General features: G+C 37.1%; 1 protein-coding gene across 2 annotated transcripts; it reads right to left on the minus strand.

Moving 5' to 3' along the window:
- Positions 1-364: 364 nt before the first annotated feature.
- On the minus strand, positions 365-9,988 carry LOC141598986 (U11/U12 small nuclear ribonucleoprotein 65 kDa protein). Of its 2 annotated transcripts, XR_012523695.1 has the most exons (12): positions 9,421-9,911; positions 8,017-8,088; positions 7,557-7,781; positions 5,420-5,501; positions 5,132-5,308; positions 3,832-3,996; positions 3,586-3,753; positions 2,680-2,767; positions 2,406-2,464; positions 1,826-1,972; positions 1,148-1,213; positions 365-663 (listed from the first exon to the last, which is right to left on the minus strand). XR_012523695.1 is itself a non-coding variant. In XM_074418841.1 (11 exons), exons 1-11 carry the CDS (start codon positions 9,633-9,635, stop codon positions 589-591), a joined length of 1,392 nt encoding a protein of 463 aa, XP_074274942.1. In that variant the 5' UTR covers positions 9,636-9,988; the 3' UTR covers positions 365-588. The 2 variants fall into 2 exon arrangements, 1 of the variants encoding a protein (XP_074274942.1); XM_074418841.1 differs by lacking the exon at positions 1,826-1,972 and having other exon boundaries at positions 9,421-9,988.
- Between the last annotated feature and the right edge of the window lie 2,322 nt (positions 9,989-12,310).

Consider the following 12,310-nt stretch of genomic DNA (forward strand, 5'->3'; position numbering starts at 1 on the left):
GTCCCCCTATTCGTTTTGTGAGTGACGTTACCCGTCACTTGCTCCGACCCGTCTTCAGCAAGACTAACTGTTTCCTTGGATATGCTACAATCTAATTGGCTCGATTGTTTTTGTGATCAAAAGTGTATTTTAGGTTTAAAGATAATTCCGAGACAATGAAACTTAGGTCAGGATTGAATGTCGAATAATTTCGCTTTTCCAAGTACGAGTTGAATTGATTCACATTGGGTTCTTTTGAAGTGAAATTAGGTTGAGATGTTGGATCGTGTTCTAAACGTTTATTTATTTCAACATCACTGAAAATGTGCAACTACTCATAGTTACGTGTTCCTGTCTAACTTCAAAATAGTTGGAAATTGCTAAGTAATTTACCAACAAAGCTTACATTCTTGCCTTTGAATTCCGAGTTACAAAATGTCGACCTCAATACATCAACCCTTCTTTGTATTGTACTACCCTAGTGCTAAAAAAAATACACAGCGGGGCAAAATAGGCCGATTAAATATTTTTAAGTACAGGGCATGGATGAGATGAGTGCTTTCGATCAGGAGTGTGTTATATATCTAATTGGAACTCGGAAGCAACACTTCAACTAGTTTTTGCAGCACGGCCAAACTGAATAATCATTGCCTTGCCTTTGAAAACATAGCCGTTGACGAGATTCTGCACGCAAAAATTTGCAAGTTGTAATTCAAAGATTAAATAACAGCAATACAGAATCACATAAAATATCAGGAAAACATTGTTACAGAAGAATCATAATTCCAATATAAAAAAATGGTATGATCAGCATAGTTTTGATACCAAGGTGACGGGATTGCCAGACCAGGTAGGGAGCATAACGCCTCCCATGCATAAGAATTGTAAAGCCAAGGAAGAGCAAGCAAAACTTAACAAACAGGACAATGAATGTATCTTGTAACTCTCAAGGAAGAGCAACCATGAAAAATTACGATGCCAGATTTTGAGTATTATAGGAAGGAAGATCACGAAAGAGCAGACTACGGAAAAAAGCTATGAATATTGGTTAGTAAAGTTGGAATTTCAGGTCTCTCACTAAGTTGCCCAGCTCATGTGTATGGAAAAATATGCAGTCATGGAAAAACATGGAAGTCGTGAACTATTATTAGTGTCATTAGATGTTTACCAGAGCACGGTGAGCAAGTTCGGCTGAAGGAAAAGTCACAAATGCTTGGCCTCTCATTCTTCCCTCCTGAAAGATAATTCAGCATTAAAAATCTCAACTTCAAACCCAGCATAAGCTCTTACATGCATAAACAGGCATCTCAAAACGCAAACACGGCAAAAATAAGCATAAGCCCTTACAATTGAAAGTGACCGCTAAAAATATCATCCACCAGGCAATGATGACATCACTTCAACTCTCATTAGCAAACAGGAAGTTTCTAAAAAAATTATGAATATTGGGTTGGTGTGTAAGTGTAACTAATTTCCAATGCCTTTGTTGTAGGCTTTCCCACTTGCACACCTCAAGTTTTGTGAAATATATATTCGCATAGGACTCTTATAATCCGGCTAACTTTATTATTCGTGGACATAATTTTCCGCTAACCTCCTTTTCCGCGAAAAGTGAAGGCCTTGAGATTCATGTAACCTAGCACGGAATACTTTTCATTGTTTCAGTTATGTTATTCATGGCATAAAGGTAACGAGTTTGGCGGCTTGGGGTGAGAATGGCAAAAAGAAAAGTTTACTAGTCTGCTACAGCGGAGAATCAAAGGCCACATCTCGCATTCAGAACTTGATACTTATTTTGGTAAAAAAAAAAATGAGTGTCCTAGTGAGTTTCATCAAGGAGACTTACACAACTTTGTCTATTGCTTAGTCTCTTCAAATAATTCACTACTACATTCATTTTCCCACCAAAATGAATATCGCGAGATGTGGCCTTCAATTCTCAATTATAGGATTTCTGTTTATCACTTCCACTCCATGCTGCCAACCTCCTTACCTGAGCCATGAATATAAGAGTACAAAAAAATGACAATACAAGTGACAGTGCCTCAAATTCTTCACCTTGGCAGAAAAGGGATTCGGTTGAATACATGAATAATAGAGTTAGCCAGTTTCAAATTTCTGTCAACTTCTTGTTATCATAACGTAGCAATTTATAATACAATTCTCAATGTCAAACAAATTAGGAGTCATTCTAGTTAGGGTAAATGGGTAATGTTGCATATATCCCAACCCACCTAAGATCACCAAAGGCGAGAAACATAGAGGCACCAGGCCAATGCTGTAGTGAACAAATTTCTGTAATCAGCTATACTATGTATCACATATACACTTTGGGTCTCCATCAAGATCAGGACTGGCTAAACAATGAATGAGGAATCCAATTCGGAAGTAGAGGGTGACTGGCCAAGCAGATAATGACAACTGACCTGCATTAATTTCACGCTAAGGCCGGCCTTAGCAGCATCTATGCTACCAAATAGTGACCCTGTGTCAAGAAAATCGAAGGCAGATTAACTTCAAACCTTTGATTTGGCTGGATGCTTTGTAAAAAGGACATGTAACTCTTAAAGTAGAAATTGAGATGATACTTTACACAGGCATACTTGGTTCTACTAAAAAAAAGTAATGCAATTGAGTAATGTTGAACATAATTAAACAGCAATGATTTCAGCAGTAATATACGGAGTATTTTTTACTTACCAAAAACAAAATAAAAATCGTCTGGAACCACATCTTTTGCCAAATTCTTTATGTAAAGCACAGAGGCAGGATCTCCAGCAGAGTAATTCTAGCAATACGAAAAGGGACATTATAAATAACAAGTCATAGTAATCATAATTCATACAACAAAATGACAGAAATGAAAATGGCATTTTGATGGTTCATCAAGCACAGCAAATCACTTAGTAATATCATCTGAATTATACAAAAAAAAAAAGACATCAGCGAATTGACAGATGGAGAAGTGGAGAACAAGTTGCAGAATAAAGAGTGAAGTTACAAGGTTTAACGGAGAGTGATATTTGGAATAAGCACCAGACTAAACAAAGCATGGGATATAGGTAACTTAATGCTTAATAGTTCAAACAAAGCAATCCCTTCTGTATGATATTCACATCATTAATTTTTTGTCATGGACAAAAATAACTATTTTTCGGTATGGACGGAAAAATACCAAAACAGTAGCCTAGAAATTTTGTACCATGGTTAGAGGAGGTTAAAGGCTTGCCGAAGATCATGATGAAAGTAGAACTAAAACTGGCCTATGAGTTACTCAATTATGCTGATTAATTTTGAAGCTGAGGTGAAAATGTGAGATGGAGCAAATACAGTCTTTGTACAAGTTAAATTCTCTTGTGGCATTGTTGGATGATGGATGACAATGACAATATAAAGTACTAGACAATTTTTAGTTTTGGCAAGCACCTCATGCAGGTGTATCAATAGACAACCAAATTCATGATACGCTGGTAGCTACTAGCAATATGAGCTACTCAAATTTCAAACACGGTCAAAAAAATAGTTCCACGGGCTATAAAAACCAATCAACCAACACACTATAATCGATTCATATTTGTTACTGGTGTACATGGCAAATAGAAGTACCTTAAACATTGGGAGAGACAAAATCTCCTCAGGGGGTAGTTTCTGGCTTTCTATTTGTTCAATTGTTGCATATGCACCACCATCTGCATCTTGTTCCAGCTTTCCCGGTTCTTTTGCACCGTCAACATTATTATCATCAGCTTTGACTTTTTTGGGAGCTATTCTAATCTGCATCACAACAAATGTTTAAACAGAAACCAAAGCAGAGAAAACCAACACAGTTCACAAAAATGGACTAATCAAAACCTGTAATATGGGGTTGTTCTTTTTAATTGAAGGAATCTCTTTTGGAATCAAAGAGGCAGGTTTAAGCCCAACAGCCTCATGAGAGACATCTTTATCTATTCCTGGGCCTACTATAACTTCTCGCTTGAACCTCTTTCTCAGAGGTAATGCTTGATCGTCGGCTTCCTGTCGAAAAATAAGAGGTAAATAAAAAGTACAAATGAGTTGGTAATTAATTGCATATTAGAAACAAAGCCCAACTTTCTGTTCTTCAACGTACGCCCAATGTACCAATGATCTGTCTAAAAATCCAAACCTTTCCATAGCTAATGAGGTATCAAATTGCTGATAATCCTAGCTTTGCAGCTTTTATCGGCCAATGCTCCAGTAATTTTATAATATCTTCCTCTAAAATAAAACTAATCTCTAAGGTTTTCGGAGAACCTTAAAGTTCCTTTTAAACCTGATCATTTTCCATTCTATCCTTAATTGTCAGTTTGGAACCTTATTTATTTTTCCTTGCTCAAGGGGAAAAGAGCTTCTATCAATCTATCCTGTCTGTGTTGTTGGTAGGTTGGCCAATACTTCTACAGTAGTTTAAAGCACGTTGAAATGTTGCAAATTATTGAACGAGGATGACTCTACTGTTCATAACAGTCCTAGGAAGTTCTTGAGTCTGCACTGTAGTGTTAGGTGAAAGCCAGGATCTCCTCGTTTTGTTAGGTAAAGTTTGCCACTTTGCCCTCCTCACTTTTCCAGCTATTATGAACATCCAAATTGCGGTGAGAAGGAGGCGGAAGTATAAAAATGGTAAGGTATGAATTTGGAGATAGAGAACCTCCCATATTAATGAACCTATAAATAGAGAGAAAGAAACGGGAATGGACATAAACAATGTACAGAAGAGAGACGTTACGCAACTGCCTACTTCCGCGGAGAAATGTTAATGGAGGAATGGAGCCATTTCCTCCCCTTTCCTTCGCCACTCACGTACTAATGAAGGCCACTTGGTGTGAAGGGGAAATGCCCTACTTACTAGTAATGAAAAACAACTAGTATACATGTAAGATCCATACATTACGCTCCTTAGACTGTACTAGATGAGATTTTGGCTCTAACAAATTATGGTAAAATTTACCAATACATGTAACAGTGCCGGCAAGACACCACATATATTAAATATATACCCCATTTTGTTAAAATCGAGTCTGTCCATGGGTTTTGAGTGCAAAGCTGTGAATGCATCTAGCATTCTGTCTTAATCAACTTTAGATATAAAAATAGATAGTGGTGAAATATGTTGAGATTAGTCACAAATTACCTCATCTGACGTTTCCATTTCTGACTCTTCACTAGAAAGATTTCCTAAGTGAGGTTTCTCTGTCGCCAAGGGCAATGGTGGTGGTGGCGGCGGGGCAGATGTAGGTGGAAGAGGTGGAGTGGGCAGAGCCATTCGGAATGGAGCTGGAATGTTCATTTTGTTCATCAAATGCAGCACCTACATGAAAAATGTGAGTCCGTTACTTTGTTTGAACAAATGGGAGTAAACATGAGAAGCGTATCACTTTTCAAAGATATCGGTAGACGGTAGTAGACTATTAACCAGAACCTGAGTATAGAAACGAGGAACAGCTATAAGAGCATTCACGATATTAGTCAATATATTTCCATCTGGTGGAGGATAAGCATACCTATAGGAGAAGAACGCAGAAAATTATTAGACTAAATTCAAGTATAAAACCAACTTGCTATGTGGATGATGCAAGAGAAACGATCAGCAGGTGAGCACCAAATTTATCCAATTTGGACTCTATACTCAGTCCCATGAGTCTAAGACTAGTCCAAACATCCCACCTAGCTATGTTAGCAAAATTGTTGGACAATTTTGACCAAAAATGCAACATGAAGTATCCATAGCATGGGACTTTGATCTTGAAAGCCTATAAACCTTGTACTGGAAGTGAAATTAACTATACTGAAACAAGGTGAACTAGTGAACATATACCCTACTCCCGAATCCTGACCAATATAATAAGAGGAGCGGTCTAAAAACTTAGCTCAAGCTGTTGATAATAGGATTATTCAGAATTCAAAGTACGTACAAAAACTATAATGATGCCTACTACTATAAAGTTACCCCCTACTAAAACCGATTAGTGCACACAGGAATGGAAGGTTTGAAATCTAATGAGTCTATAATGCAAGAAGCCACAGGAATGGAAGGTTTGAAAAACAGGGAACATCATGACGCTACCATACGAATAACGACAGAATAAGCAATTAGATGCATATTGAGCTGTGGATTACCACCCATCTGTAAAAATAAATAAATAAACACCATTATAACTGTCCACTACCAACAGTCCAAAAAACTCTCCACGCTATAGCTCTTCGCTATCACCAGTTCAAAAACACTCGGATGCTAAGTTTTTCACTACCAACAGTCCAAAAACATTCCATGCAATAGCTCTCCCTCTCCCCAGCCCAGCAAAAAGGCAAATCAAGGACTGAATGATATATAGAATTATAGATCCTGGAGGTGTACACTGTACACATATGAAAAGCTAAAGTACTATCAAGACAAGTTCAGTCCAAATGTTCAACCATCAAAAACTCATCTAGGCTTCTACTGAAAAGAAAGACCCTGGTAACATAGGTCAAGCACCTTCTAACTCTCTGTATTTTGGAGCAATTTGAACTAGAAATCCCAAGTCTAATAACAACATGCATCTACATGTGAGCTTGAAACTGAACACATCTGACAAGTTATCAAGGAAGTACCACATCGGAAATTGAAAGTTACAGCCTTGGTTTTAGAAGGCACAAGGCGCACCGACGCAAAGAACCGCAAAGTGTTAGTGCGCCTCTCATGCACACAAGGAGCACCGTCTTTACAAAGAGCTTGTATTTTCAATACTCCTGAACCACAAGTAACTTCGGCGTTCGTGGATGGGATAAATGCCGGTGAAAATTGTGGGGTCAAAAAACCATAATGACATAAATTTTCTTCTATGGTGCTCCACTTCTCGCTCCAAAATAAAGAAAGAAGACTTATTGGAAATCAAGAACCGGTTGGCTTGGTCAGCGACCAAGAACAGCAAGCATAAAAAGAAGAAAAATGAAAAGCTTCTAAGTAACAAGTTCATTTATGGACAGCCCAATATGAAATTTACATAGCAACATACATCCGCTTGTTATGCCATATAGAGAAGGCGAGCCCAAGGCCGTGAGCTTAAGTGCGCCTTTTAAAACTAAGCTTTCGGTGAGAAATTAACCCAGATCAAGTGTATTTTGCTTGTTTGTTTTATCTACTAATGACCATTGTCCAAACTAACAGTGGTGTTTCTACTTATACTCCTTTCTTCTAGGTCTTTCAAAAAACCATGTAGCTAAAAAGAAATCATGGACTGTGTCACACCAACAAAGAACAGTGATACAGTGATTTAAGGCTTTAAGCCATGGTTACCGAATTCGCTCGGTGCCCTGCCAATCGCGAATTGCTAAAAGCGAATTCTATCATGTTGCTTACTAAAAATACATATAACACACATTCTATAGGAGCGAATTGCGAATTGGTAAGGACGTATTCATAGCGAATTCGGTAACCATGCTTTAAGCATCAAGCGCATCTATGACATTTGATTTAAACAACTTAAGGTAAACATTGCTGGAAATTTCATAAATAACCTTTCCCCCAAGATAGAATATTCATCATAAATAAGACCACGGAGAATGTAGCAACATACTCTAAATGGGGAGGAAATGGATAATTAACTCCAAGCCTTTCAGCAATAGGTTCAGGTCTAAGCAGGGATCCAGCCTTAGACCCTTCCTTATCATCTATACTCTGAGACCCATCCTTGACCGAGTGTCTTTGAGTATTCGTTTCAGTTTCACCTCCAAGATTCTTATTACCCTCTGAAGGCTTCGATGCTTTCTCCACAGACAACACTTTACCAAGAAATCGCAACCTGAAATACCAAATCATAGTTCCTCAATGACGAAACAGAAATACATGATTATAATTAGTACTCCCTCTGTCCCAATGATTTGTTCACCTTTGTTCAAACTCCTCACAAAGAATATAGAAGGTAAACAAATGACTGAGACAAAGGGAGCAGATAGGATCGATATTGAAATTTTAGTACTGTAACAATTTTAAGTCAATAATTACATGTAAAGTATGCTCAAAGAACAAATGGATACCCATTTAGTTGGCGTTGCGCTTGTGAAGCAGCTAATTCATCCTTGAAGTCCACAAAAGCACAGTTCTTTAACCTACGGGGATGACAAACATTTACAGTTACATACTAGTATAGTACACCTAATCAAAACCTAACAATGTGACGGTGTTGACTAAATCGCATGACAAAGTTCTTCATAAGCACAATATCAACAAAACATCGATCAAGACGGGAAAAAGGAAGCCCTAAATTTAATACTTTTCTAAAAGATAATCCACCGAAACATTAGCTACCACACCACTCCACCACACCCGAACATTAACTAGTACCCTTAGATAAGTTGCTCAAAGTACGAAGGGTTAACACCATAATAACATTGAATTGAAATAGTTAACACTAAAGTTTTTTTACAAGAAAATTAAACCATTCAACTAAACCAAAAATGAAAAATACATTAACATTCCATTCATCCTAGGCATCTCTTTACCTTTCATCTTGGCACAAAGCAACGAGAGGGAAAATCCATTTTTAAAAAAATTCAAAACTAAACTAAACAAATGGCCAAGAAGCCTGGCTCCACAAAACTACAAATTCCTCAATAACCATCAAATTTACCAACAATATTATCTTTTCCTCACTCCGTCCCAATAATTTATCACAAATTCGCATTTGTGACGCATCACAAGCTCGTTAAGTGTCACAACTGGTTTAAATAATAGTAAGGGAAAGTGGTTACGAGATGTCAAAAATACCTTTGCGACACAAGCAAGAAAAGCTGATAATTTATTTACCTTATGGTATGTTTGGGAACCTTGAATTGGAATTAAATTACATAATGAGACATTTCAAGTGTTTCTGAACCCCTAGAATTTCGAATTGGAATTGACTCAATTCATTATCAATTCCAAGCTAGTTAAAATTTGGGGTTCTCAAATACCTACCATATGGTAGTCATTTCAATTCCATCACTTCTTACATTTTATTTTGTGACGCAAATTTCATCAAAATATTTTTATTTATGATATTTTTTCTGATCGCAAATATTTTTCAAGACAATATTTAATTTTTTCAAATATAAAAAATTCAATGACCTCAACCCATATCCGTCTCGCCCACGTTCAATTCCAATTCCACGGGTTTCCCAAACGCAATTTTGGAAATGGATTTGTAATTGAATTCAAACATCTGAATTTCTACAATTGAAATCATGAAAATGAAATTAATTCCGTATTTTCAAACACTCCCTTAATTAAAATATCTCTCGCAATAACCAGAAGTTACACAAATGACCGGAACGGGGGGCTAATTTATTCATAATAATAATAATAATAATAATAATAATAACTAATACAATCGTCTAAAGCGAAACCAACTGAAATAGAATAAACAAGTGATCGGGACGAAGAGAATTAGAGAAAGTAATGACCTGGCAGCGGCACAAGGGCGGACAGAAACAGCGCCGTAGTGTGAAAAGAGACGTGAAAGCGTGTCAAGCGGAATCGCTTCAGGAAGACGGCGAATCAAAAGAGAAGCAGGTAACGTACTTGGTGTGTTTTCTTCGATGCCTTGGTGCCAAGGGTTGGGTGGTAGTGGTTGAGCTGGGTTTGTGTGTGGTGCTGGCTGCGGGTAACTAGACGTCATTGTGACACTCCTCCCTTTGTCCCGTTAATTTGTTTATGGGACGTTATTTTAATCAAAGGTAAATATAAAAATTGGGACGGAGGGAGTACTTGTAAACAAATGGTGGTGTTTAGGTGATTAGTTGGACGAAGATGCGCAGATGAAGATGGTGTCGATTGCAGTCCTATTGAGGATGACTTGGGGTGGTGAAGACGAGCACGAGCGTGAAGCCGTGAATGAACTACGGTGATTATTATTTTGAGTTCTCCGGGACCAAATTGTTCAGAACACGAAAGTAATATCGAAGGGCTCAGATGTGAAAATTTAGCCAAATAGAGTTTGACCCAAATTTACAGTTCGAATACTACAGTAGTAGGGATGAGCAACTTTAGGTTTGGACTAAAAAAATAGATCGGACTAGATCGAACTCAGTTCTTTAAATTCGATTTTCGGTCTATATTTTTTAAAAATTTCGGTCTAGTCTAGTCTAGAACCGGTTATTTTAGGTCCGGACCGAAAATAACCGGATTTGATGTTTTTCAAGGCAATCTTAAATCCCTAGACCATCCCCAAAGTCGGTAACCTTGTTGGGTCACCTTAATGACACCTTAAAATAAGATTAAGGGGATGATTTTGGTGACCTTGAAGTATTCAAGGTCAATTAGTGACCTTCAGTTGAGTTGGTGACCCGATAGGTGACCTCTCTCATTGGCTGGAAAAAAAAAAAAAAAAAAAGGACAACCATCAAAACAAAGGGAGGGTGACCTTTGGTTGAGTATAGTGACCCGGTAGGTGGCACTCTCTCATTGGCTGAAAAGTGGAAAATGATTGGGCTAGTGATCTAGGTCGTGATCTTTTACTTGGGAGGTTGAAAGTGGGTCAAGATAATTAATGTATGATTAAGAGGAAAAAAATTGATGATCCGATTAACTCAACCTTCTGCTCGGGAATGCTCTTATAATCCCCTATTTACTAAACGAATAAACAAAACTCCAAATTTTTCCGCCTAAATATATTTCCTAAAATAAAGTTTAGTTATTTTAGAATATTCTATAAGTATGGTGGGCTATAATAATAATACACATAGTCTTTCAAAATTATATATTTGATAAGTGCATAATTTACATACTTTTACCTCTTAGATTAGCTCCATTTTATATGTATTATGCATTACCTTTAGTGTTTATGAACTAATATTTGCTTTCTAGTTTCATTTGTATGTTTTCTCATGTATTGTAAGAAAATGAGCTAAAATGAGTCCAATTCTACTCAAGTACAAATACTAGAAGCATGAGCTAAGCTAAAGAAAAGATGATATACCAACATGGAAGATGTTTATGGACTTGCATGGATAAAATGATGGATTAATTTGAAGATTTACAAATGCAAAGTCAAGCCCATAATTCACATAGAGATCCTTTCTAAGATGTCAAACATTGCATTCAACCGGGTGATTAAAGGAGCATTAAGGCTTTACTCAGGATTCCTTGAGCATTAAACCAAGAATTGAAGAAAAAATTAAGAGTGTGCTTAGGATGTCATTTTGGATTCCTCTACAAATTTTACTCTCTTATTTCCTATATAAGGGTGCTAATCGCATACCTTTAGACACCATCTTTCTACACACTTTTACATAAAAATTCTCTCTAAATTTAGTAGTTAGTTTAGGTTAACTCTTAGTTTAGTTTAGTTTAAATTTACTTTATGTTATTTACATTTCCTATTTACATTACAAGTTATAAAACATTTTACTTTTACAAGTTATTTACATTACAAGTATTGTTCTTCCATTTCCATTTTCATTTCTAATTGCAAGGTAATTTCTTATTCATATTTTCATTATGTTTTCATTTATCATTAGTTTAATTTACATTTTCACCATGTTAGATTAGTTACATTTGTCTAAGGAGTAAGGAAAGTCATGCATGATTAAGTAATATATAAATGTCAAAATGAGGTTAAGTTAATATTGATAAATTGTTTCTATCACATGTTTGCACCTTAATGTTTAATCTTTGTTTAAAGGTCTTATTCATTGATTAAGTTTGTTCATTCGTTCTAAAAGTCGAGAGGCATGGAATTGAATTAGACTAAGCATGTGTAGTAGGACGACCTAGACATGGACGAGAGTTTCTCTAGGACCCGGTCTATGGTTGACACTAATATCGTAAGGTGGGTGTCATTAAGCCTAAACATTTATCGTAAAATCAACTTCCTAACTTGACATGAGCAATTACATAATTAGCATGTATGACCCGACCTCCCTAAACATTTTATTTATTTTTGTTTTATCACTTCAACCCAATCAATCAATCGATAACCTACCAAGATAAAATTCAATCCATAACAATTAATTAATAACTCCCGTTTCCTTTGGGTTCGACCCCTAAGTACTACATTCATTTGTTGTTGATGGGGCATATTCTGCACCCGCTGACCGAGTCAGCATATTGAGCAAGGTCAAAGATATCCTGACAAGTTAACACCTTTGATGACCCTAACCGACATTTGACACTGTCGGCTGTCACTTGGGTCCCTACCGGGCAACTAGCCCGGGGAGGCACATCCGCGTACTCACATCCAAGACCCTCGGCATGGAGTCAACAGGCCCGCCGCCTGCCATGGGTCCCTCGGCCGAGGGTAGAAAGTCTTTCCACCGCTTCTCGCCACTTGGCCACTACGTGACAAAAGGTGAA

Source organism: Silene latifolia, chromosome 9, assembly GCF_048544455.1.
Source record: "Silene latifolia isolate original U9 population chromosome 9, ASM4854445v1, whole genome shotgun sequence".
In the NCBI taxonomy this organism is placed as follows: Eukaryota; Viridiplantae; Streptophyta; class Magnoliopsida; order Caryophyllales; family Caryophyllaceae; genus Silene; species Silene latifolia.

What these genes read in the sequence shown, in the direction of transcription:
- LOC141598986 (XM_074418841.1), bottom strand. Translation starts at nt 9,635, where the DNA reads ATGACGTCTAGTTACCCGCAGCCAGCACCACACACAAACCCAGCTCAA. An exon ending in CGATTTTTATTTTGTTTTTG is followed by an intron (nt 2,465 to 2,679) that starts GTAAGTAAAAAA and finishes TTCTTGACACAG; the next exon opens with GGTCACTATTTGGTAGCATA. An exon ending in TTAGCGTGAAATTAATGCAG is followed by an intron (nt 1,214 to 2,405) that starts GTCAGTTGTCAT and finishes ATTATCTTTCAG; the next exon opens with GAGGGAAGAATGAGAGGCCA.